This window comes from Bufo bufo, chromosome 2 (assembly GCF_905171765.1).
Source record: "Bufo bufo chromosome 2, aBufBuf1.1, whole genome shotgun sequence".
Taxonomy (NCBI): Eukaryota; Metazoa; Chordata; class Amphibia; order Anura; family Bufonidae; genus Bufo; species Bufo bufo.
In genome coordinates, this window is record NC_053390.1 from 246,539,552 (window position 1) to 246,566,733 (window position 27,182).

The following is a 27,182-nucleotide window of genomic DNA, read 5'->3' on the forward strand; positions in this document are numbered from 1 at the left end:
TCCTCAGCCGAGAACATCCGGCGGGCCATAGGGGAGTTTGTGTGTGTGTGTGTGTGTGTGTGTGCGTGCGTGCGTGCGTGCAAAACTTTATTTAGTGTGTGTGGGGGCACGGGTTTTCGCGGACTTTGCCCTAAACCTAACAAAAATAAAAAATTTTAAAAAAAATGTGAAAACCCAAAAAAAGGCAAAAAAATTTAAATGATTTAAACTCGCTGATCAGCGGTGGGGTGTGCGATGCGCTAACAGTGGCCGGACGCTAAGAGTGCTGGCCACATTCAGCGTACGCAAAAAAACAAAACACTTGCTCCCCCCAAAAAAATTGTGTGTGGGCGGGCAGGGGGACAAGGGTCACACAGCTGTGCTGTGGACCCCAGACACACGATCAGGGTGATGCAACAGTAAAACATTTTTTTTCCCCCCTAAACTTTCCCTGAATATCCCTGCCTAACCTAACCTTTGCCTAACCTGTCCCTAAAGTACTTTTTAGTGCCAGATGGCACTGTGGAGGGTCAGAAGATGTGCTGAGCAGAGATGGGGGTGCTGGGCACAGATCCGACGCTCTCTCTCTCTCCTCGCTCCAGGACACAGAATGGAGGAGGAGAGGAAAGCTGGGGGGAGTTAATGTCACCATCACCTCTCAGGATCGCAGGATGGTGATTGGTGGTGTATTATCACACCACCGATCACCATCCTATTCCGGATTATCGGGTCACCAGAGACCTGAATAACCCGGAAACGCAGCAAACCGCAGGTCTTAATTGACCTGCGGTTTGCTGCAATTGCTAAAACGGGGGAAAGGGGTGTCACAGGACCCCCCTCGGCATTGTGACAGAGTGCCTGCTGAATGATTTCAGCAGGCACTCTCTTCCGATCACCGCTTGCCGCGCGGCGATGACCGTAAATACACATGACGTACCGGTACGTCATGTGTCCTTAAGTACCAGGGCATCATGACGTACCGGTACGTCATGTGTCCCTAACAGGTTAAACACCCGCCCAGCGCCGTACATGTACGGCACTGGGCATGAAAGGGTTAAGGGAAAGTAGTCTGTTGTATGCATCTTTATAAAATTCCAGTGGAAAACACGTATACTGGCATTGTTACATACGCATTCAGGACACTGAACATTACATATGCATGGTTTTCCGTCCTGACCCAGACTGTGCTGAAGAAGCCATTTATTTATATTTATTCAGGATTTGGCTGTTTATGGCAGCTCTAACGTTATAAATGGTTTACTGATTTAAAGCATCTGTGTGGATTTATTTTCATGTGATATTGCTGAGATTTGAATATTAGTTCCATATTTCTATCTCCGGATGGTGATTTTGTGAAATGAGTAGACCCCTTCCACACCCTGCAGCACTGAAGGGGTTTGGGGGGGGGGGGGGGGCTATATATTAAACTTGTCTGAAACAGCCAAGTGGTTTTCTGACATCATCTCCATGAATTTACAGAGACCGGACCTCTAGATCTTGGGGAAAAATTGATTTACAGGAGGTGAAAAAAACCTCCAGACTCAGGAGTCAGGGGATTAAGGTTGCATGTGAAAATGTTTGAGCATTTTAAAACCTTAACATCTTGACTAACGGCTTTGGGGTCTCATTTACCAAATGTTAACAAATCTGATACAAAATCTGATTGCCAAATGTAATCCTAGTTGAGGAACATGAGCCAGAATGGCTGGTTGCCAGTTAAAGTCTAGCAGTGGTGTAATGTTTTAATTGCACTTTGATATGTCCAGGAGAATGGGCTAAGAAGGCAAGAGAACAATTTAGGAATACGTTTCATGTGGCTTTTTTGTGATTAATGCAGACTGATCACAGGTGGAGACAGTAAATCGGAAAACTCAAAGTGCTGTGGCATAGATAACCTCAGCTGTTGTTTTTGTCAGAGCACACTGGGCTTGGTGGTTTTTGCACTGATTGGAGTTCATCCCTGCCTTTGCGTGCTAAGCCAACTTTTGGCTTCATGCAAGCAGGAAGAGAGGAAAGCAGGGAGACCCCATTAACTATCCATTTGTAGAACATCCAGACCTAAACTCTCAATACACAAAGAGCTACAACGGTAGGAAGTTGTTTCACATCCGAGCCAAGATAAGGTCCTGGAGGTTTATTATTTTTGCTGCTTGATAGCATCAGCCTGGCGAACAACGGCCAGAGAGGGAACAGCAGATCTCCATCCCTAGGGGATGACAGGAGGAAAGACAGACAGATAACCAAGTGCCGACAACTTGAGTCAGAGCTCCCAGAGGAAGTGTTGGTTTCAGCAGTTGAAATGTATATGCAGAAGTCCAAATCTAGGCATGCCGAGGTGGCATTGTTATGTTCAGTGAGAAGGAGGAAGGTGTGAGGGTCCCTGCGTTCCTAACAGATGTAGGAAATTATGGAATCATTTTTGTTATTGATGTATTTTGGTCAGCTTTGACAAGCCATGTTTTTCCACTTGTTTGCTCCAAATTCATCTGGCCTGCACATCAAAAGATATGTATTTCTGCCAAGTAAATATTCCTTTTTTTATACCTTGTGTTTGAGTGAAGATCCGGCATATATAAGCATTCAGGTGAAGATGTGTCTACTTCTCATTTTGGTGGGAAGACGAAAGCTCAAGTGAAAAAACTGAAACAATGATGCTTTTTAATGATTTTGCCAACAAGATTACCTTGTTTTTGTTCATTTCTTATCCTCTGGGCATATCCGTGGGGTTTCCAACCCTGCATTTTTGGCAGGACACCACACACTTCATTGTAGTTCACAAATAAACAGGCTCTTTCTTGATAATTGAATTAATCCACTTTAAATACCTTACCTCCTTGATTACACATCACAGAAGCGCAATGCTTTCACCATTGTTGTTAACAAGAATCATCCATACAATGGTGTACATGCTTGGACAATATTGCATGGAAATATGGCAGTATCATTATTATCTTTTGTATCTATGGATGTGAAACATTTAGAAATTCCAGGTTAAGGGTCTTATAGAGCTTTCACCCTTCTGCTCCATTAGAGTAAAAGAAAACAGGCACCACAATATCAATTAAAAGAAAAGGGTGCTGCCCATGTGCAAAAACACCACAACCAAGTATAATAATAAAGGGCACATGGAAAAATGGCGCACACCAAAAGGTCACATGATTAAGTCCTAAAATGTATTGATATTGAAAACAAAAAAAACTTTAAAAACAATTACACGGGAAGTATGCAGAATGAATAATTGGTAAGCCCTTACCTCCCATCTTCAATACAATGAACCCCTAATAAGCTAATGTATTATAGTGAGACCCAATATCCAGTACCTGAATCAGGCAAAATCTATTCATGAAAAATTACTAGTGACCAGTGCATTTAAAGTGCAGATGAATCCTAGAAGTGCAACAACTCTGTATGACATCAATGTCAAATATTGTAAACTTGAAAAAAAAATCACAGCAACATATGCAAAAGTTAGTGCTATATGAAATAATATACAAATTCCAACTTGGTCATTCCAATAGATACTGGTCTCACCAATTGGTTAAAGTGGAAGGAACAGAGCCCCACGCGTATGGCCGCTGCCTGCGGCTTCATCAGGGGTGAAATTTCAGTTTTAGAGGTTTTTTTTTAAATTTGAAAACGTACTTTTATACAATTCTAAGCCATCTAACATCCTAAAAAAGAAAATGACATTTTGAAAATGATGCCAACATAGAGTAGACACATAATTAATCACTATATTATGAGGTATTACTATCTTTCTTAAAACAGAGAAATTAAAATTTAGAAAATTGCTAATGCTTCAACATTTTCTGTAAATTTAGAATTTTTTTTATTATTTTTTTTTATAAATAAAGGTAAAACATACCAAGCCAAATTTACCGCTAACATGAGATACAATGGGAGATATATAAAGACAGGCTTACCCACAAGCCAGTCTTGATCTCCCTGCACTGGTGTGAGATGCCCCTAATTTATTAAGAGGCAGACGCCTTTTAATATATTAGGCGCATCTCTGCCCTGCCGTGCACCAGATACTGAAGTGTAAGCCATCTACAGACTGGCCTAGACTTCAGCTATACTTTCCACCACTTTATGGCGAAAGATATAGTACATGCAGTGGACAGTGAGAAGCCACGCCCCCTGCTAAGCCCTGCCCCCTTTTTGAAACCCGTCGGGAAAAGTAGAGAGAGGCTTAAAAAGTATCAAATTATGGTGTACGCCATAATTTGCTTTTTTTTCTGCCATAATAATGGCATAAAGAGCATAGTAAATGTCCCTCAATGTATCTCGGAATAGTTTAGATAAGTAAAAGAATTCCAAAGTTATTAGCACCGTAAAGTAACGTGTCAGATTTGCAAAAACAGGCCTGGTCAGGAAGGTGAAAACTGGCTTGGGCTTGAAGGGGTTAATATTATGAAGCCCTGCAATAAATAAATAGAAAAACTGCTGGCTTTTTTTTTTATAGCAACAAATGCATTTTTGGTATGTAGTTTTGTCCGTTTTTGGTGTGGATTTTCACCTAAAATCCACACAAAAACATGTGCAATCCACCTCCCATTGATTTCATTGGGAAAACTGCATGTAAATTTACACAGCGTGATTAAAGGGAACCGTCATCAACTTTATGCTGACCGTACTGAGTGCAGTATAAGGCCTCTTTCACACTGGCGTGTGCGCCCTGTTGCCGTATTGAGGCCCGCAAAATGCGGGCCGCAATACACGAGCACAGTCCGTGGGGCAGCCGCAGCAGATCGCGGACCCATTCACGTTCCGCAAAAAGATAGGACATGTTCTATCTTTTTGCGGAACGGAAGTACGGGACGAAACCCCACGGAAGCACTCCGTAGTGCTTTCGTAGGGTTCCGTTCCGTACCATTCTGCATCTCCGGATTTGCAGACCCATTCAAGTGAATGGGTCCGCATCCGTGATGCGGAATGCCCACGGAACGCCACCCGTGACAGAAATGCTGATTTCAGCACACATGAGCTAAAAGTAAGTGGTTGCCGAGAACCAGCATCATAATCATTGCAGCTCAGGCCTTGAAAAGAGTCGAATCTACCTGAGAAGAGTCATAGTTATTCAGAATCTCCTGCTCTCCCCATCTGCTGATGATTGGCAGTTCTCTCCTAGAGAGAAAGGGAGAAAACTAGGTAGAAGACTGTCAATCATTAGTATGTGGGCAGGGAGAGCAGGAGATTCTGAATAACCATGACACTTCTCAGGTAGATTTGACTCTTTTCAAGGCCTGGACTGCAATGACTATGATGCTGGTTCTCGGCAACCACTTACTTTTAGCTCATAAAATACACACCGCTGAAATCAGCATTTCTGTCACTACTTTATACTGCCCTCAGTACGGTCGACATAAAATTTATGACAGGTTCCCTTTAAAGCACTGTTTTCCTTTGTTTATCCGAGGCTCCATTCCTGAGTTATATTTTTTCCTTATATGCAAATTAGGCCTTTGGTGCAATGAGGGCACCACCATTGCTTTTATTGAACTCACACTCCACTCCTTTCTGTGGCCAGCCTCTTCCTTGCAGCTTGGCCACTGCCTGGCCCTGTCAATCAAAGCAGCTTGGAAGGGGCTGGCTAAAGAAGGAGCGGAGCTTGGGTGGACCAAGAGCAAGGGTGACACCCTTGTTACACCAAATGCCTAATTTGCATATAAGTATCATAACTCGTGAATGAAGCCTCAGATCAACAAAAGAAAAAGCTTTTTAATCAGGTGGACCACAGTTATGTGTTTGGATAGGGAAGGTTGCGGGTGACATACTTCTATTAAACACCACAATGCGGAAAAAAAGAAATGAGATGTTCATTCTTGGTGTGGCATCTGCGCCAAATCAATATCCAAAGTTTCCGCTGAAATGTGTTGGATCAAAAAACAGTCAAATTTTAAAGCATATTCCACTCCATTTATTTTTCACCACAGAAATAAACTCTGTGTGACCTTACCCATACGTTTTTGGAAAAATTCTAGCAACTTCTATTTCTGTTCTTTAGGTCGTGCCCCTGATACAAAGTCTCTGAATTTAGACAAGGTTGGTGTCATTGTTGAACCAGAGTCTGGGAAAATCATTGTGGATGATTCAGAAGCCACATCAGTCCCCAATATATATGCTATTGGTGACATCACTGAGGTATTGTATAATTTATTGATAAAACGAAATAGTTTGTCTCTTTTGCTGATGTCGTTCTTTAGGATACTTGAGAGATATAACTTTAAAGGGGTTTCTCAAGTCAATTGGAGCAGTTGTGCCGTAACCAGGCACTTTCACTGCAGAGCATTTTCGTTACTGTGCTGAAACCAGTAAAAAACACTATATGCTTATATAGTTTTATATGTCATGTAGTAAAAAACACTATATGCTTATATAGTTTTATATGTCATGTTTTATATACAATGCATTCGGAGAATCTTCAGACCCTTTTACATTTTTATCGAAAAAGAAAAACTCAAATATTGTGTTGACATAAGTACTTGGTTGAAGCACCTTTGGCAGTGATTACAGCCTCTAGTGTTTTTCGGTATGATGCCACAAGGTTTGCAAACCCGGATTTGGGGATTTTCTACCATTCTTCTCTGAAGATCCTCTCTTCTGTCGGTGGACAGCCATTTTCAGGTCTCTCCAGAGATGTTCTATTGGGTTTAAGTCAGGGTTCTGTTTGGGCCACTCAGGGACATTTACAGAGGAAGCCATTCCCATGCTGTCTTGGCTGTGTGCTTAGGGTCATTGTCTTGTTGGAGGGTAAACCTTTGGCCCAGACTATGGTCCAGAGCACCTACCGACATGATGCTTAGAATTGAGGCCAAAAAGTTTATCTTCTCGGTCTGAGTCCTTTAGGTGCTTTTTTCCAAACTCTATGCAGGCTTTCATGTGCTTTATTTATTTTTTTACTGAGGAGAGGCTTCTTTCTGACCACTCTGCCATGAAGCCCAGATTGGTGAGCTGCTGCAGTGATGGTTGACTTTGTGGAAGTTTTTCCCATCTGCACACAGGATCTTTGATGCTTAGCCAGAGTGACCATTGAATTATTGGCCACTTCTCTTACCAAAGCAATTCTCCCCCAAGTACTTAGTTTGGTGGGAAGGCCAGCTCTAGGAAGAGTCATGGTTGTTCCAAATGAATTCTTAAATTGAATTGTTGAGGCCACTGTGCTCTTGAGAAATTTTTTGTACCCTTCTCCTCATCTGTGCCTCCGCACAGTCCTGTCTTTGAGCTCTACAGGTAGTTCCTCCTCATAGTTTGGTTTTTGCTCTGATATTCATTGTCCGCGTTGGGTCTTTATGTAGACTGGAAGGGGGGGGGATTTCTAAATCTTGTCCAATCAACTGAATTTACCACAAGTGGACTTAATCAAGCTGTACAAACATATCAAATATGATCAAGAGAAATGGGAAGCCCCTAGAGCTTAATTTCAAGTGTCATGGCAAAGGATCTGAATACTTATGTCCATGCTGTTTTCACTTTCTTATCATGGATTATGGATTATCATTATGGAGTGAAGATTGACGGAGGAATCTTAGCACAGGTCTGCAATATAACAAAATGTGAAAAAAGTGAAAGGGTCTGAAGACTTTTCAAATGCATGCTAACCATAGATAGAAGATAGACATTTCCATTGAGTTTGAGTAAAGGCCCCTTTATACTACTCAATGGAGCAGACGTTTGTCAGGAATGAAGCTTGCTATTTTTGTTGCTGGCAAACAATTATTTAGGTGTCCGCAGCAACAATTTTATTACTCAGTAAACTAGTGTTTTGGTTGTTCATAAAGTAATTGGCGCCACCTTTACACCGGCAGATTATCTCTAATAAGCATTCGTATTCGGGCAGTGTGAAGGGGCCTTTACATAGATATTCTGGAGAATTTATTATCAGAATTGCTTCCTATAGCTACAGGAGTGATCTGATAATATGCAAGGCTGCTGAGGGAATTCATATTCCCTACAGCCCTAGAACAATGCCAGGTCTTACCTGGTGGTGTTAACTATTACCTGTCTTTACCTGGCCCCTTTACACTGCCCGAGCATCAGGCAAATCATCGCTAACAAGCGTTCATAGAACCGCTCGTAAGCAATGATCTGCCGGTGTAAAGGTGCAGCTGATTACCCGATGTATGTATGAAACGCCGGGTAATAGGATCGTTTGTGCGGTCACCTAAATCATTGTTTGCGGGCAGCAGATTGTGCTATCTAAACTGTACCCTGTTGCCGACAAACATTGATTCTGTTTGGGGACGAGCGATGGCATTGGTGTCTAAGCACTAAGACCCCCATTGTTCACTAGAACCAGGAGAGGGAATCCCACGCATATCATACTCCTTCTCCTCACTGCAGAAGATGGGCTCAATAGAAGTCTGTGAGTCTGTCTGGATTCCATCCTCTGCAGCGAGGAGAGAGTGTGATATGGTGTGCTTCTCTCTTCTCATTCTAGTGATCGGTGGAGATCTCAGCACTCAAACCCCACCAATGAAAACTTTTGTCTCGATGACCAAGTTTTACTAGAACTCGGTGACCCTTTAAATCTTTGATTAATATGATCTTAGGAGTCCATTGGGTGGACCTACTCAATAAATGACATACTGGCCTTAGGAGTGTCCATTGTACTCCAAGATGCACTATTACATATTAGTGTATTGTCAGCCAGACAGTTTAATGTGTGTGGGGAGCTCCCGACACTCCCCCCACAGCTGATGTTGGAGGAGAGATGAAGTGAATATTTTCGCCCAATTCTCTTGTTCTCCCAGAAGATAAGCCGCCAACCAGAAGTGTCTGCCAGTGGTGTTCTCCTCTCTCCCCATTGGCAGTACATATACAATTGGCTGAGCTGAACATGTATACATATGGGATCGGGAGACAAGGCTGTCGTCTAGCTGACAGCTATTGAAGTATAGATGTCATTCTCCTCAAGTGTTCTATGCCATGTCGCATGTAGATTATACAGCATTTTCCTAGTGACAGGTTCCCTATAAATAAGTGATACTTTGACTTCCTCAGGATATAATATATATTCCCTCAGGATGTGTTCTAGTCAATAGTGAAGAAAATCAATGCCAATCAGCACAATAGCCCCTCATTCATATTGTCAGGGGGAGCCCATTGATACAGATTGAGATGCCATTGTTTTGTCCTGGAGTGCAGTATCTGCAAGGATGTTTGCATAACTATTAGCCCTGGACTAACGCATTCATCTTTTATCTGCCTTTTTACGCTCTACAATGCTTGAATGCCAAGGTACAACTTATGTTTCCTGCTGTAGTGATGGCTGCCAGCCATGTCCTATCCAAGTGGCGGCGAGGAGTTGTAGTAGTCACAGCAGAATAACTGAACCCTATGCAGTGTACATCTTACTAGTATAGATGTATAAATGTATTTAATTTATATTGTGTGTGTTTTCTTCATCTTTCGGCACTTTTTGGGTGCACCTTGATGGTTAGAGGGCAGTCACCTATATTATCTAGCATGGTAATCAGATCTGACATAATTACTGTACATGGTGCTAGAACATGGATTTTCTATTTTGCAGGGTCGCCCGGAGCTGACGCCAACAGCCATTGCTGCTGGAAAGCTTTTGGCGCGTCGCTTGTTCAGGCATTCCAGTGAACTAATGGATTATGACAGTGTAAGTAGATTCATGATTTTGTATCCGTTTTCTTTCATTCCTTTTTTGTACCTCCAGCTCACCTTAAGCCCTATATACTGCACATATTATTATTGAATAATTGTATACCTCTAGCACCCTATGTGCAATTACATAGAAATGTATCTAGATATACATGACTTTTCATCCATGCATTTTGCTTACCATTTACAAATGTAGGAGTGATTTTTATTGGACTGTGGGTCTTCATATTCACTAGAGTTTATGTATTGCATCTGAGTAACATTAAATATTTTCTTCAAATTCTTAATTCAGGTTCCCACCACTGTATTCACACCTCTGGAATATGGGTGCGTAGGTCTGTCTGAAGAAAAAGCCATAGAAATACATGGAGAGGATGCTATTGAGGTTAATATTTGTGTTTTCTGTCACAATTTTCTAGTATACTGTATTTGATAAGTTCCTCCCATGAACATTTCACTGGTTGTTTTACATGGGTTGTTAAGATATTATGTGTTTGGCTCAAGTCAGAGGCGGACTGGCCATAGACCCTACAGGGAAATTTTCAGTTGGGCCGATGCCCAGGGGGGCCACCCAAGCCTTCCTCATGGCTGCCAGTATGCCAGCCAGGTACATTCTCTCAGCATTAATTAATGTAGAAAGATCAGACACTTATGCAACTGGCCAGCGGCCGGCGGTGCCCTCCTGCATTCAACTGTATTGCTGTCCTCCGGACAATGATACATTTTCATACTGTGGTGTGGGCGGCAGTAATTCATTATTTTTTTCATTCTTTTTATTGGAAATTTCAATAACAAAAAGCGCATCATTCCAATTCTTGTAACATTGACAGTTTCCATATATCGTGAATTCTATAGGCAGTAATGTTATGTAGTGCACTATATAAAAATATACCTAAATATCTCCTCTCAACATAGACCTAGTATATTACTATGCACCCAGCTTCGGTCAAACTAAATACATTACATAGATATCTATCCTATCTCCCATTCCATTTTTTTTTGTTTTATAGATGTAATAAGATGAAATATCAGGCCAGTCAATTATATACCCTTCATATTTTTCAGACATCTGTACATTATCCCTGGGTATGCTGTTAGCCGTCCTGAAATTTGCAGCAGATGCAGGGGCGGACTGGCCATAGGTCTTACAAGGAAATTTCCCAGTGGGCTGATGCTCAGGAGGTCGACCGTGCTCTCCTCACAGTCACCGGCTGGGTACATAATCATCTGATGCTTTCAGCCTCTCTGCATTAAATTTGTTGAAATTCTGCACCCTTTTCCTTATTTCATAAGGTATTCTCCTTTGTTTACAAAATCCTTTGTGTTGTCCACATGGAGGGTCATGTGACCAGGCAAACCACCTCCATTCGATGCCTCCTCCATTCAAATACACTGCACCTGCCATCTGCACTTGTTCTTTTGGTAGTTTAGTGCAGGTGAAGTGTATGAATGGAGGGGATTTGTCTGGTCACATGACTCTCCATCAGCGGCCATACCTTATGAAATATAGAATTTGGTGCAGAATTTCAACAAAGGAAATATTAGTAAGTACCATATAGTCATCTCACAAACACCAGAAAGTGGCCAACCCATTTAATTAATGCTAAGAGCATCAGGTTCTCATGCACTTGGCCGGCGCACACAGTTACCCTCCTGCAATCAAATGTATTGCCATCCTCAGGGCGGTGGTACAGTTGTATACTGAGGCAGGTGTAGCAGTATTTTGTTCTGCACTGTGTCATTTGGTGCTGCTGGGGGTATTTTGTGCTGCACTATGGTATTGCTGGCCCTGTCTACTTCTGTTGGCCCGGCCTTCTGTCAGTTTTTACCTGCCTACAACATGGGGCCACTTTTAGTTATTTTTTTTCAGGGCCGCTTTAAGTTCCCAGTCTGCCACTGAGCAGATGTGAATAACGTTGTATAATGCTGAAGTCTAAGTTTGCAGTGATATATATGTTGCCAGTGTTGCCATTATCATTTTCCCATATATGTTATGAACCATCCATTAATCCATATGCAAGGTTACATATGACAAAAATGTCATCTATCCTGCCCCTTCTCCAGTTCCATTTCTATGATTGACACCTGGATACAGTCTGTGACAGAGCTACAGCTGCAGGGCCTGTGTGACATTTTTTTCAACAACTATAATGAGACTATCCAGAACTGCACTGAACCTCAGGCAAAATGCAGAGGGCAGAGCAGAAAATGGTGAGTCAAAGGTTGGTGCAGAATTATGCTGCCTGTGGCTGCAGCGCACTCTCAGCTTCCCACAGGTTCATTCTTGAAGATTCTTATATTTTCAATGAACCAGAAATTGCCTGATCACTTTGGAGATGCCTTCAAAGTACAAAGAACATCTAATGTGGTTTTCATGTTCAAAATATCAGGTTAAGTGAGTGATGAAATACTTTCTTACCTGCTCTATGTAGACAGTGCATCTCTCAAATAGTGATTATCAGTTATAATTTTAGGAATGCATTCGTTAAACATCAATCTGTGGAAAAGCTAAGAACCTTATAAAGGAAAAAACACATTATTTTACTGCCTTCAGTCTCTTTATTCCACTTTTACCCATGAGGATGTACAGTAACACATACAATGTATTCGGAAAGTCTTCAGACCCTTTCACTTTTTTCACATTTTATATTGTGGCCTTGTGCTAAAATAAAAAAAAAAAAGTTCCCCCTATTAATTTGCACATAAAGTAAAATGACAAAGTGAAAACAGAATGTTCGAAAACTTTGCTAATTTATTGGAAAAAAAACAAGACTGAAATCTTGCTTTGACATAGGTATTCAGACCCTTTAGTCAGTTCTTAGTTGAAGCACCTTTGTCAGTGATTACAGCTAGGGATGAGCGAATCGACTTCGGATGAAACATCCGAAGTCGATTCACATAAAACTTGTACTGTAAAAAAACATTTCCCGAACTCGGGTTCGCTTCCATGGTTTTTTAAAGTAAAAATTAATTTCAGAAGTTATTGCGCAATAACTTCCTCTCATCGGAGCCAATACATTCTAATACTGTACAGTATCAGAAGAAAGTTTTATGCGAATAGATTTCGGATGTTTCATCCAAATTCAATTTGCTCATCACTAATTACAGCCTCCAGTCTTGGGTATGATGCCACAGGGTTTGAACACCTGGTTTGGGGGACTTTCTGCCATTATTCTCTGCAAATTATTATTATTATTATTATTATTATTCATTTGAAAGTACCATTAATTCCATGGCGAAGTACAGATGTAGCAGGGTTAACAAACAAACTTAACTCAAATTTCTTAACTCACCGCGTTATCTTGAAACAAAAGCCATTGAAAAGCAATTAAAGGTGTTTGCTTAACGCATTTAGTTTAGATAACACGTCTCATGAAGCATGTGTGTTAACTCTACTACATCTGTACATGTGAGTGGGGGTGTTATACACACATAATATAAAACACCACAAGTACAACGTGCATGAAACTTATTAACAGACTGGTGCAGAGGGGTAGAGGACCCTGTCTGCGAGAGTTTACAATCTACAAGGGGAAACACCCAGGAAGTATTGAAGGTGTCCTGTTTATAAGAGGTGAGTGCAGACTTGAAGTTGAGAACAACTTGTTTGTGTGTGATGAAGTGTTCCTTGGAGTGGGTTTTCTTCCAGTGTCGTTCTGCGACTCTGGAAGCTTGTCTCAGTTTTTTGTCTGGTGATTGTGCCAGGGTTGCTGATTGATTTGATGAGTTCTGGTGTGTGTGAGGATGGCAACTGAGTTGAGAGCCGAATTAATTTTGTAACTGTGTTATGGTGGATTTACATGGGCCGAGGAGCAGCCGATTATTGCAATCTCTCATCCTCATGCAGCTGCATTTTCTTGCCTACAGGAATGACAGATTCACCTGATGAACAAGCGTTTTGGGTTCATTGGGTGTTCGCCTTCATCTTCAGATGGGCAGATTGTCGGGAATGAACGTTCACAGGAAACCCACCATTATCCTCATTAAAGGGGTTCTCCGGGAATTAAGAAAATGAAAATACTTAAATATTACTTTATTATAAATATGTTCCCAAATAACTTTCATTAGTTATAACGGCTCGTTTTGTCTGGGGAGCAATCATTAGGAGAAATAAAATGGCCGCTTTCCTATTAGTACACACAAAACTTGTCCTAATCACACAGCAGGACACGTTACTTCACAACACTGAGCTAAAGAGCTGCCTCATCCTCCTCTATGCTCTGCTTGTCAGGGATTATAATCCTGAATACAACTGAATCTATGTAGAAATGGAGTTCATGAGAAGACATGAAATGCAGAGATGACAGATAGGACAGACTCTGGTAATGGAGACTGCATACAAGAGCTGCTGCTCATTACTACATCCCCACCTCCTCTTTGTACTTCATGTCTTCTCATTAGCTCCATTCCCCAGAGACGGATCAGAAGATCATAACCTCTGATAAGCAGAGCAGAGAGGAGGATGAGGCAGCTCTTATAATAAAGTAATATGTAACTACTTTTATCTTCTTAATTCCCAGAGAAACCCTTTAAGGGAAGATAATGCAGACAGTGGTGAGAGAGTGTGTCGTGGAGTGTGCGAATAGAGATGTTTGAGGTTCCTACAAGAGTGTGCTAGTTTTCAGGACTGGAGGTTAAGTTGAAGAAAGAATGGTTGAGAACGCAAGAAGATTGGGGTCAGAGAAGAGGAGAGTCTGAGAGATTATATAGGGAGCAGAGGCAGGTGAAAACGAGGTCTAGTGTGTGCATCTCTGTGGGCGACTGTGGAGGACCATTGTGTGAGGCCGAAGGAGGAAGTAAGGAGTTTGGGGTCAGTTGACCTGCATGTGTCAGAAGGGTTGCTGAAATTCCCCATGATGATGGTGGGGAAGTTTTCTGAGAGGAATTGTTGAAACAAGGTATTATTGGTTAAGAAAGGCAGTAGCAGGGCCTGATGGACAGTAGAAGATGGCTACTTGGAGGTTGGAGGGAAAGTAGATAATCTCAAGCTCTTTCAGGTTGGAAGGGGACCATCAGTGGACATCCATTTTCAGGTCTCTCCAGAGTTGTTTTATTGGGTTTGAGTCAAGGCTCTGGCTGGGCCACTCAAGGATAACCACAGAGATGTCCCTAAGCCATTACTGTGTTGTCTTGGCTGTGTGCTTAGGGTCATTGTCTTGTTGGAAGTTGAACCTTTCGCACAGTCTGAGGTCAGGAACACTCTGGATCTGGTTTTCATTAAGAATATCTCTGCACTTTGCTCAATTTAGCTTCCACTTAACACTGACCAGTCTCCCTATTCCAGATGCTGAAAAACACTCCCACACCATGGTGCTGCTACCACCATGCTTCACTGTAAAGATGGTATTGGATAAGTGATCCATGAGCAGTGCCTGGTTTCCTCTAGACATGACGCTTAGAACTGAAACAAAAAAGTTCAGTCTAGGTTTCATCAGACCAGAGAATCTTATTTCTCACTGTTCTTTAGGTGTTTTTTGCAAACTCCAGATGGGCTTTCATGTGTCTTTTACTGAGGAAAGGTTTCTTTCTGGCCACTCTGCCATGGTACTCAGATTGGTGCATTGTGCCCAGATTGGTGAAGTGCTGCAGTGATGGTTGTCCTTCTGGAGATTTCTTCATCTGCATACAGGATCCTTGGAGCTTAGCCAGAGTGACCATTGGGTTCTTGGTCATCTCTCTTACCCAGGCCCTTCTTCCCCAGTTTAGTTTGGTGGGTCTAAACGTCCTTGTTCTAAACGTCATCCATTTAAGAATTATGGAGGCCACAGTGCTCTTGAGAACTTTCACAATCCTATCTCTGAGCTCTACAGGTAGTTCTTTCTTGCTTATGGCTTGGTTTTTGTTCTGATATGCATCATCAACGGGCCATCGGATGCGGATCGCGGAACCCATTCAAGTAAATGGGTCCTGCCTCCGCATATGGCGGCCCTTCGTGTGCATGAGCCCTTAGCCAGTAAATTGCCTCCATGTATTATTGCATGACCTGATAATGTTTCTAACTTGCCCCTGTATTCTAAAAATGATCTAGCCAAATTGCAGGAATCATTTTATCATATACTGTGCCCGATATGTAAATGACCATAAAGAAGTCATCTGGGTGGCATCCAGATCGGGAACAGCCATGTTTTCAACCTCCTCATCTACATTCCTGGCTTGATTGATATCTCCCCACCTTGATATTTGCACATTTTTCTTGAAGGTTATTCTTCATAAGGTCACAGGTTTGATAGAACAAAATTTTGAGTTGCTGCCATATATTTGTATTTTAGGTCTTCCATGCATTTTACAAACCTTTGGAGTTTACACTTCCTGGAAGAGATGCATCTCAATGTTATATTAAGGTAAGAACATCCTAAGTTCTAATCAAGTTGTAAGATATGTCTAATGGTTTTATCCTCAAGGGAGGCCATTATTTACAAGTCACATGGATTTGGAAATCTGTGACAGAAAAACAGCTTAATACTTATATAAACACGTTATGAAATTAATTGGCAAACAGTGATGCTCTACAAAGACCAAAATACCTTTGGTGTTAAAGGTTAATGGCAAGAAATGTGAATACCAGTGAGTTTATTTTATAAAACTATAGCTATTGTTTGAAAATGTGATTGATAACATCTGTTTTATCCATTTATCGTAGATGATTTGTCTTAAGGGGTCACAGCAAAGAATTGTGGGTCTTCACTTCATTGGGCCAAATGCTGGAGAAGTCATCCAAGGATTTGCCCTCGGAATAAAGTATGTATGTTTAATAAATGGAAAGCTTCAATGAGTTGTGGTATGTTGAGAGTGAGTGCTCATAATTCACAAAAATGAATATGTAACACGCAAAGCAAGAAAAATTCTCCTGAAGAAAGGCTAATTTTAAATTAAAAAAGAAAAGGTATTGGAGGAAATTTAACTAAAGCCAGCCTTGATCCATTTTGCTGTGGTATGAGATGCGCCAAATTTAATAAAAGCCTCCTGTTAAAGGGGTTTTCCAGGCTTTTAATATTGATTTATGTATTCTCAGGATAGGTCATCAATATCAGTTCGGCGAATGTCAGACTCCCAGCACCCCCACTGATCAGCTGTATGAAGAGAAGGCTGTCTCCTGTCACTTTTCCTGCCTGCCATAGACATAGCAGCAAACAGAAGAGAGACAGGAGACAGCATGGCGTGTGCCTTTTCTTCATACAGCTGAGCAGCAGGGGTGTCGGGTGTCGGCATCCTGATCTGATATTGATGACCTATCCTGAGGATAGGTCATTAATATTAAAAGCATGGAAAACCCCTTTAATTTTGGTGCATCTCAGCACGTCTGTGCACCAAAATCTGAAATGTACACCACCTAATAACTTGTAGCTTGCGCCAGAAAACCGTTGTAAGCTCTATCTTGTATCCGTTGTAAGATCTTAAATCTAGTGGGCCTTGCAGGCCATGACCCTCCTATTCTGCCAACTTTTTATCAAAAACAGAAACTTTCTCAAAAACATTTTTACATCAGAAAACTGGCATAGAGCATTTCATATATCACCCCTTTATATCAGACTACATAAATCAATAGTTTTTAGTTTGCAGTTGACTTCTACATAGTTTTTGATAATTATGAAAACATACCACAGCCTTGTCCTACATTATCTCTAGGTTGAAGTGCTGAAGATTGATTACTTCAAGTATGTCTTTCTTCTTGTGAAGCTTCACAAATTCACTCAAAGCTTGTTCATATGTGTCATTTTAGAAACATGTTTACCATTCCCTGCAAAAAAAAAAGAAATAGCTTCTTAGAAGTTTTGTTTTAAATGGTCTTGATTCATTATAACAGCCATGGCTTTTAGTAACAAGTTTTTAACCCATAAGAGTATGGCCACATGTAGCGGAAAATCTGCATCATATCTGTCCAGAATAGGCAGTGGCAAAATCCGCACCAAAAAAAACCTAATTGTGCAGATATAGGTGTGGAAATGCTGCGGATTTGCCAACGATTTCACCCTCTGCATTGCAAAGGGTGAAATCTGAGGAATATATCCGTAACATAAATCACCTTCCTGTGGAATTAAAATCCAAACCACGTGTCAAGTTATATGTGGTTTCTGGTGTGGATACTCTCTGCAGTATGTGCATCAGAAATCGGGGACAGACACAAATAAATACTTGGCTATAGAACTTTCTTAATTTTTTGTATTGTACAGCCAACAGTTACAGCTTATAAAAACTCTTTTGTGTGAACATTATCAAAAGTACTAATCCATAAGTCCTTTTTATTTGTCATGGTATAGTTGGAATCAGGGATTTTATAGTTTTGTACATTTGTGTTATAATTAGCGAAGAGCGAATGGACTACGGATGAAACATCCAAAGTCTATTCCCATAAAACCTCGTTCCAATACTGTACGAAGCAGGAGCTCCGTACAGTATTGGAATGTATTGTTTCCGATGAGCCGAAGTTATTGCTTTGCGAATTCACGCGAGACTTCGGGTAATAACTTCATAAATTAATTTGTACTGTAAAAAAACATTTCCCGAACTCTGGTTCGGTTCCAAGGTACCACTTGGAACCAAACCTGAGTTCGGGAAATGTTTTTTTACAGTACAAATGAATTTATGAAGTTATTACCCGAAGTCTCGCGTGAATTCGCAAAGCAATAACTTCGGCTCATCGGAGCCAATACATTTTAATACTGTACGGAGCTCCTGCTCCGTACAGTATTGGAACAAAGTTTTATGGGAATCGACTTCAGATGTTTCATCCGAAATCGATTCGCTCATCCCTAGTTATGTGTACTTGCTGTATGTTCACAAATGTTTTTTTTAATTAGATCAAATTATTCAGTCATCATGGCAGACTCTGTTCACGCTAGTGTCATGGCTTCTGTTCATAATGGAGCCAAGATAGCTATGACAGATCAATTTTTCAATGGATTCTAAAAAATCCTGACTAATCCCTTTAAGTTATAATCGACCCGTCAGGTTGCCATCGAGGTTGTTTTTTTTTTGTTGCTTTTTTTAATTTATGGCAAGAATAGCGCTGCAGACTTTTTGGCGTCAAAGAGCAACCGAACCCTGACAGAATAGGAGAATGCCAATGTAAACAGAGCCTTAGTATTAGTGTAACTTGCAAACTAGTTCATTTGCAGATCTGATATCTATCGGAATACCAGGCGCATTAAAAAAGAGAAGGTGAACACTTGTTCTGTAGATATGTTTTTAATGTTGCTTTCAATAACTTGATTTAAAGAGACATGCATAAAAAGCTCTATACTTGTATATAGTGTAAAACATTACTATCTTGCCTTCCTTAAAGGGGTGGTTCGCTTTATTTATATTGATGACCTATTCTCAGTATAGGTCATCAATATCAGATTTGTGGGGGTCCGACTCTTGGCACCCCTGCCGAACAGCTGTTTGAAGAGAAGGCAACACTGGTACAAGCACTGTCTTCTCTTCATAGTTTTCCTGCTTGCCGTTGCAACCGCAGAGGTGAGCAGGTTTAATTACATCTCAGCCGTCCCCATTCACATCAATGGGACGACTCCTTCTTATTCAAGTGACCAGGAAGGAGCCGTTCCATAGAAATGAATAGGATTGCTAAAATTTTATTACACCTGCTCTAGCTGCGGTTGTGATGGCGAGCAGGTAAACAATGCAGAGAAGGCAGCACTCGTATCAGCGTTTCCTTTTCTTCAAAAATATAAAATAAAAAAAATATATATATAACACTATATAATGACTATATAAACTTACTATGGTCTCTGCTGCACTGGTCTCTGCTGCACTGTACCGTATTTTTCGCCCTATAAGATGCACCTAGTTTTAGAGGAGAACAATAAGAAAAAAATATTTTTCATTACACCTCAGGTCAGACCAGCAATCAGACCCCCAATGTTAATCAGACCTCAGATCAGACCCCCAATGGCTCAGATCAACCCCCCCCCCCTCCAATGTCAGCCATAAGCCCCCCATTAGCCCCTCAATGTCAGCCATAAGCCTATCATTAGCCCCTCAATGTCAGCCATAAGCCCCCCATTAGCCCTTCATGTCAGCCATAAGCCCCCCATTAGCCCCTCATGTCAGCCATAAGCCCCCCATTAGCCCCTCATGTCAGCCATAAGCCCCCCATTAGCCCCTCATGTCAGCCATAAGCCCCCCATTAGCCCCTCATGTCAGCCATAAGCCCCCCATTAGCCCCTCATGTCAGCCATAAGCCCCCCATTAGCCCCTCATGTCAACCATAAGCCCCCATTAGCCTCTCATGTCAGCCATAAGCCCCCCATTAGCCCCTCATGTCAGCCATAAGCCCCCCATTAGCCCCTCATGTCAGCCATCAGCCCCCAGTGCAAATAAAATAAAAAAAACACTTACCTCTCCTGCTCCTGGTCACCATCGCAATCCTCTTCATTCTGCTGTCGGCTGGCTGTGTATAGCGGCGCACAGCGTGAGGTCACAGAGAGACCTCACGCTGTGCACAGCCATGCACAGCCGATAGCCGAGCCGAGGACCAGGAAGTGGTGAGTACAGATCCTTCACCGCTCCCTGGTCCTTCTGTACTAATGAAGCGCTTCCATAATGGAAGCGCTTCATTAGTACAGAGTTAAAGACTGCCCTGATTGCCGTGGCCCGGCTAACAATCCTCCACGGCCCGGCGGTTGGGGAGCGCTGTTCTAGAGTATTGCTGCTCACTGCTTGTAATGCAAAGCATATTTGCAAAAATCAACTTATAAACAAAACTGTAAACCAGAGATTTTCCACTTTATACTAAAGTCTCTAACATTCAAAAAGGCATCATTCACATCTTTAGTAAATTCAGCAGACTACGGGGTTACTGCATCTAGCATAGCTGGGCACCAGGAAATCCCCTTTTGCTATAATGGGATCCGGTGGGGATCTTACATAAATGCCGGCTTCTTGATGGAGAAATACTGCTGCATGCTCGTATCCTTGGGGGACACAGGACTGTGGGTATAGCTGCTGCTGCCACTAGGAGGGCGACACTAGGCTGAAAAGTGATAACTCCTCCCCTGCCGGCTATACCCCCTCCAGCCTGGAGAAAGCATATCAGGTTTTTAGCTTAGTGTCGTAGGAGGCAGACCTCCCTGCTTACAGGGCGGCTTCCTTTTGTTATTTTTCCCTTTTTAGGTATAGGAAACAGAGTCGCCTAGCCTCTTTGTCTTCCCGGGGAGCAAGACTGGTGTCTGTTTCCCTCACCGCTTGACCTCCCCACAGAAGAAAAGGTGGACCAGGGCAGCCTCTTTCCCCTGCTTCCCGCCAGCCAAAGGGTCACCTGGTTCTGTGAAGATCCTTCTGCCATACCAGTCTCCTGCCACTTCAGGTGCCAGCTTCTGAAGAGGTGACCCTGCTGGTCCGTTAAGGGAGGGTGAAGAGAAGAGGATGAAGATGGGGTGAGTAATTGGGAATGGGTGAGTATTTTACCTCCCCCTCCCTTCCTTCTCTCGTCGGGTCTCACTGTTTTCAGGGTCCATGGTGGTGTCTCCCTCCCCTTCCCCCACCCCTTCTTATTCTAGTATGGGCCCCTGCTGGGTTTCCAGTTCCAGCACAGATGTCCCCTAAGTGGGTGGGACGAACATCTGGTGCTCTATCCTCAGAGCACCACGGGGAGCTCTTACAGAGGATCCCACGCTCCTCCGGGGCCACCGCTGTGCTGGCCGGCCACCGCACCACTTTAGGCCCCGTCTTCTCTCGGGCCTACCTGCGTTTCGGGTCGCGCCCTCTCTGGGCTCGCTATCGGGTCCCCCCGTATCCACGGCTGTTTTCAACAAGCGGGCGGCCGCCTGCTCCGATCCGGGTCCCTTTTTTCCCCCCGGCCGACCGGAAGTGTATCACGGTTGGACGCGGGTAGCTAATTTAGGCCACAGCTTCCCAGGAAACGTAGGCCGCAAGTCGCCGCCTACCGCTATGATGAGGGGGGCGGGGCTGTGCTTCCTACCGAGGCTCTGTGGGAGAACCCTTTGCTTCCCCGCGCTGTTCAGGCTGCATCAAGCTCCACTGGGATCACTGGACCTGCACTTACCTGAAAACTGGTAGGACGGTTACCCCCTTTCCAGCTTGGAGACCACTATTGGTTTGGGTTAGCAGCCATGTCAGAACCCACCAGCGACCCTCGCATACCACCAGCCACCACTTATTATGCATGCACTAAATGCAAAATTAAGTTCCCTCGGGTTCAGTCAGATTCTGTGTGCTCCGCATGCTGTGCGCCTAGACAGATTCTGCCCCCCGAGCCTACGCAGCTGCATGACCACCCTGACCATGTGGAACCGGACTGGGCTCGTGCTTTATCCCGGGCAGTGGAGGACCTCTCGAGAATTTCCCAAACCACCCTCTCCCTCATGGGTCGTTTGGTTGATAAATCCCCACCTGCACAGTCCACACCCTCCTTGGGTGAACAATTTAGGGGCAGACCTTCGCACAAGCGCCTCAGAGCAAGTCATCATTCCTCTCTGACGCCTCGGCATCTCCACCCCCACCTGGGTTCACGCTCAGACGCATCCTCCCTCCCATAGAAAGTTCTGTCCGATGGGCAGATTGGGGAATCTGACTCTGATATGGATCCAGAACAGTCTTCTAAGATTGCTTCCATGGTGGACAGCCTAGTTACTGCTGTCCGTGACACCTTCCAGGTGCAGGATGACTCCCCCTCCATAAAGGGGTGTCCTTTCTCCACTCCAAACAATCCCCTAAAGCCTTTCCCTTACATGACGAATTTGCGGTGGTCATTGCAAAGGTGTGGGACCGCCCAGATCATTGCTTTACCACATCCAAGCGACTTGATCTACTGTATCCCTTTCCGGCGGATTGTGTGTCTTAAGTGGTCCTCTCCGCCTCCGGTCGCACGTCTCACCAAACACACTGCCATTCCCGTGGCTGACAGTTCATCCCTCTAGGATCCGGTAGATTGCCGTATGGAGTCTTTTGCTAAGTCGGTGTTTGCAGCAAGTGGCTCAGCACTTCGACCTATTTTTGCTTCCGCCTGGGTGGCTAAGGCGGTCTCAGAATGGGCACTCCGGTTAAATCAAGACTTGGCGGCAGACTTCCCTCTGGCAGAGCTCCAGTCTTTGACCCTGCAAATCTCACAGGCGGGGAAATATCTCTGTGAGGCATCCTTGGACCCGGGTGCACTTGTTGCCCGCTCATCAGCTCTCGCGGTAGTCTTACGGCGCGAACTGTAGCTTAAGGTCTGGGCAGCGGATTTGTCCTCAAAGCGTTCCCTGCCAGGCCTCCCGTTTATTCGGGTCCCGTTTGGATGAAATTATCTCCGAGGCCACAGGTGGTAAAAGTACCCACCTCCCACAGTGCAGATCTAAGCTCACGTTTCGCGCTAAGTCCTCAAATGCCCGTATTCACTCCTTTCGCCGCTTCTCGGGTACTCGTCCGGCGGCAGGAGCCCCTCCCAAGTCCTCCAAGCAAGACCAGCGAAAAAAGCCATTCTTTCGGCCTCAACCAGCCTAGCGCCCATGAGCCCAGCCCACTCGTCCCTCGGCCAATTAACAGCCTTCTGCATAAAGGGGCGATCCCACCCTCAAGGGTGGGGGGTCGTCTCCTCCTTTTTCGGGACCTTTGGCGGGACCATATTTCAGATGCGTGGACGCTCGAAGATGTAACCTCAGGTTACAAGATCGAGTTTGCTTCTCCTCCCCTAGACCGTTTCTTTCTGTCCCAGCCCCCCAGAGATCTGGATCGTGCTGTCGCCTTTTTTTCATGCAATTCAGTCTTTTCTTGATCGGGGCGTGATCTCCCCGGTTCTCCGGGAGGAACACTTAAAAGGGTTTTATTCAAACCTATTTGTCGTCCGCAAGAAGGAAGGGTCCGTTCGTCCGGTTCTGGACCTTAAGCTGCTGAACTGGTCTCTCCGGGTCCAAAACTTCAGAATGGAGTCCCTTCGCTCCGTCGTTGCTTCACTGGAGCGGGGAGAATTCCTCTCCTCAATAGACATCCAGGACGCGTACTTAAACGTCCCGATTGCTCCGGTACATAGCGGTAGGTCCCCACCATTACGAGTTCGTCGTCCTTACGTTTGGCTTGGCAACCGTGGCCCCGAATCTTCACAAAAGTGCTCGCTCCCCTTCTTGCCCTTCTTCGTGCCAGGGGTATCACCCTGATTCTATATCTGGACGACATCCTGGTCAAGGCGCCAACCTTCAGTCAGAACGAGGTCAGTCTAAGTATCACTCTCGACACCCTGACTCGCTTTGGCTGGTTGGTAAACTTCCTAGAAGTCTTCCCTACGCCCAACCAGGCGGATCACCTTTCTTGGGATGATCCTGGACGCGGCGTTAGTTTGCCTTCCTCTGGACAAGCGGCTAGCCCTTCTGAAGTTGGTCCGTCTTCTCCTCCGGCGCAGGTTCCCATCGATCCGATTTTGCATGCGGGTCTTGGGTGCAATGGTCGCTTCCTTTGAGGCAGTCCCGTTTGCACAGTTTCACACTCGTCGCCTATAACGAGCAATTTTATCGTCTTGGAACAAGTCACCGGAGTCCTTGGACCGTCACATCGTCCTGTCCCCAAGGGTGCGTTCGGCACTCAGGTGGTGGCTCTCGGTCTCGACCTTGGAGGTGGGGAAGTCCTTTCTCCCGATCTCATGGACTGTCATTACCACCAATATAAGACAGAGATACGAGGGGAAAAAAAGAGGGGATTAGTCACAGACTCCTTAAGGTAAAAAGAGTCTGGGATATCCAGGCAGGGCGCCAAAGGGAAGGACCGTTAGTAAATGGTTTAAAATTCGGGTGTAATACGGGTGTGTTTGATTACTGGAGAGGTGGTAGGCAGCCACAGGTCTAGTGTCCAGACAGGGGAAAGCCTGAAATGGACATATTGTGAGTATAGGGAAAAAAACGTAAGAAAAAATAGACCTGTATCGGGCGCCAATAACCTCAAAAGTAATAGCCTGCTGGCGATAAAAATGGTCAATTGAGTGGTAACTTTGATATAGTGGTTTAAAAACACAACGTTTGTAAAAACGTGCAAAAAACCTTAATTAAAACAGTAATGCTAGTTGATTAAAATCACAATGAGAAAAAAAAAGGTATTTTGTAGTAAAAACTCACTTCACCCAGGAGGGGCAGGGTGGGATAAAGCACATAAAACCCACTCTGCTTCCTCCTGCGCCTGGATCGCCTGTAAGATCGTCCGGAAATAACGGCAGTCACACTTGGAACTCCTGGTTATTTTCTTTTTATTGTGTTAGCACAGGGTAGGGATAGGAGTAGGCTCAACGCGTTTCGGGGTCACTGGGATCCCCTTCATCAGGAGCATAAATGCATCATGCATAATGGCAGGTATTTATACAGGGAAAAAGGCGCCAAAGAACGCCAGAAAAAAGCGCCAAAAAAACGGGAGGTATTGGCGTCACTTCCGGTTTGCGTTCCAGGGTGGAACGCATTGTGGTAGGCTAAACTTGGAGTGGTTTCCGGTTTGCGTTCCAGCGTGGAACGCATCAAGAAGCATCTCGGCCTTGTAGTGGACCAGGAGGGGAAGCGACGTCACTTCCGGTGTGCGCGCCAGCTTGGAACGCATCGGCACCGCTGTAATGGATTGAATGTGGACCAGGAGGGGAAGCGACGTCACTTCCGGTATGCGTTCCAGCCTGGAACGCATCGGGACCGAGACGGCTGGGGGATCGGCACAAAAGTAATTTAACTTCTTGTCAGATATTATGGGTGGGTGTGGCGATGTTTAGGAGGGGTATCTAGTTTTATTTATGTATAATATAATATGGTATGCTGGCCAGGGAGAGGGAATTGGGTGTGGAGAAAACCGGAAGTGGTATAGGTTCCGGTGTGCGTTCCAGGGTGAAACGCACCACAGCTTCTCACAGGGATCATGGTGGAGAATGTCTGTGTATGGGAGGGAGGGGCAATATAGCTGTTGGTAATTGTTAGTCTGAAGGGAATGGCAGAGAAACACATTATGTATAGTAATATATTTTGATATATTCTATTATATTTTGACCAGGGTATTCTAACCGGCAATGACTGGTTTCTCTTATCCCATAGGGATATGAGGAGAATCGGGAGATATATGTTTTATTTTTTATTTTTAGATGTTATATGGATCAGCAAGTAACATCTCCCTAAGTGTATATTTGTATATATACACATGTACACAAATATGTGCACAGGGAGGGGGGGATTTGTTCTATAGGTGGAAACGATGGGAAAAAGGGGAAAAAAATGGTTTGTAAGGGCATTTAGAAGAGATGAAGAAGTTAACAAGGAAATTAGAAAATACTGTAGAAATAAAAATTAGAAAGTGCTGTAGAAATAAAAAAGAATGGAAAATGGAGGTCTGATGAATAAAATGTGTGTGTATTTTGCGGGATCGGGGAAGGAGGGTTACATGGATTGTATAAAGATCGTGCAGAGATTAAAATTTTTTTTTATAAAAAATAAAAAAATTTTTTTATTTATTATTTTTAATTATTTTAAAAAAGGCGATCTGTGTGTCGGTGTCTTGGAACAGACGAGTATATTTTTGTTCCAAGGAAGGACATGTGTGTAAATGAATGGAGTGGTGTGCCATAAATAATTATTATCGTGGAGCTCAATAAAAATATCACTCGAGGAGCGCTATATAATGATGATAAAATGTATTAAAAGACAGAGTGGATAGAGGTTGCTATAGAAAGTATAAAAAAGTATAAAAAATGTAAAAAAATATATATAATAAAATAAAAAAATATAGAAAATGGGGATGGATAAATAAATAAATAGGAAAAAATTATTTCGGATGTTATTTCAATATTATTATTTTATTATATTATGAATTTCGTCCGTGGGTTAACCGTAAAGATGTGTTGGTGATGTGCGGAAGGACCTATGATGGTTGTTTAAGGGATAATATTTTATGTGTATAGGTTTTTTATAAAAGGTTTTATGGTGTGTTGTTATGGTGAGTGGTGATTGGAGGTACTGGTTAGTAATTTGAATATTCCATTGATTCGTTGAGTCCGAAGGGTGTTAGGGTGTTAAAGCGGTAGATCCAATGCATTTCCTTCCGGCAGAGTTGTTGGTATGAGGTGGTTATATGTTCTATGGGTGAAACTTTTAGTGTAGATGGGTCCTTGTTATGTTTTTCTGAGTAATGTCGGGACACGCTGTGGGTTAGAACGCCTCGTCTGATGTTAGAGCGATGCTCGTTCATTCTTTCCCTGACTGTTTGTGTGGTTCTCCCAACGTATTTGAGTTTGCAGGGACAGGTGAGTAGATAAATCACGTTTTTTGTGCCGCAATGTAGATCTTGTTTTATGTTCCATATTTCCTTAGGGGCCTCTTTTGGTCCATCAATAGATAGTTCTTTTGTGCCCTGAGTGATCATGGTGCAACATAGGCATTTTTTGAGTCGGCATTTCCGTATTCCTGTCAGACTTGTCTCTTGAGTGATCCCAAGAGGCAAAATCAATTTTTTTGTTTCTAATTTAGGGCAAGATGGGGCGATTAAATTTTTCAGAGTTTGGGCTCTTCTGAATGTGAGGGATGGTTGTCTGGGTAAGGAGTCTCTTAAGATTGGATCCTTTAAGAGGATGTCCCAATGTTTATTTAGTATCTGCCTGATATTTTTGTGTTTTGCATTAAAAC

The 27,182-nt window shown here is 43.4% G+C and overlaps 1 protein-coding gene across 2 annotated transcripts in view; it reads left to right on the plus strand.

Annotated features, from left to right (window-relative positions):
- TXNRD2 (thioredoxin reductase 2) overlaps positions 1 to 27,182 on the plus strand; it is a 169,251-nt gene that overhangs the window by 109,502 nt on the left and 32,567 nt on the right. Inside the window, exons 12-16 of one of the 2 annotated variants that reach the window (XM_040416326.1) lie at positions 5,987 to 6,123; positions 9,512 to 9,607; positions 9,902 to 9,994; positions 15,879 to 15,950; positions 16,250 to 16,347. In XM_040416326.1, the coding sequence (XP_040272260.1) occupies positions 5,987 to 6,123; positions 9,512 to 9,607; positions 9,902 to 9,994; positions 15,879 to 15,950; positions 16,250 to 16,347 (496 nt within the window). Of the gene's footprint in view, positions 1 to 5,986; positions 6,124 to 9,511; positions 9,608 to 9,901; positions 9,995 to 13,088; positions 13,588 to 15,878; positions 15,951 to 16,249; positions 16,348 to 27,182 lie in introns of those variants that run through there. The other variant, XM_040416327.1, reaches the window with a different exon arrangement.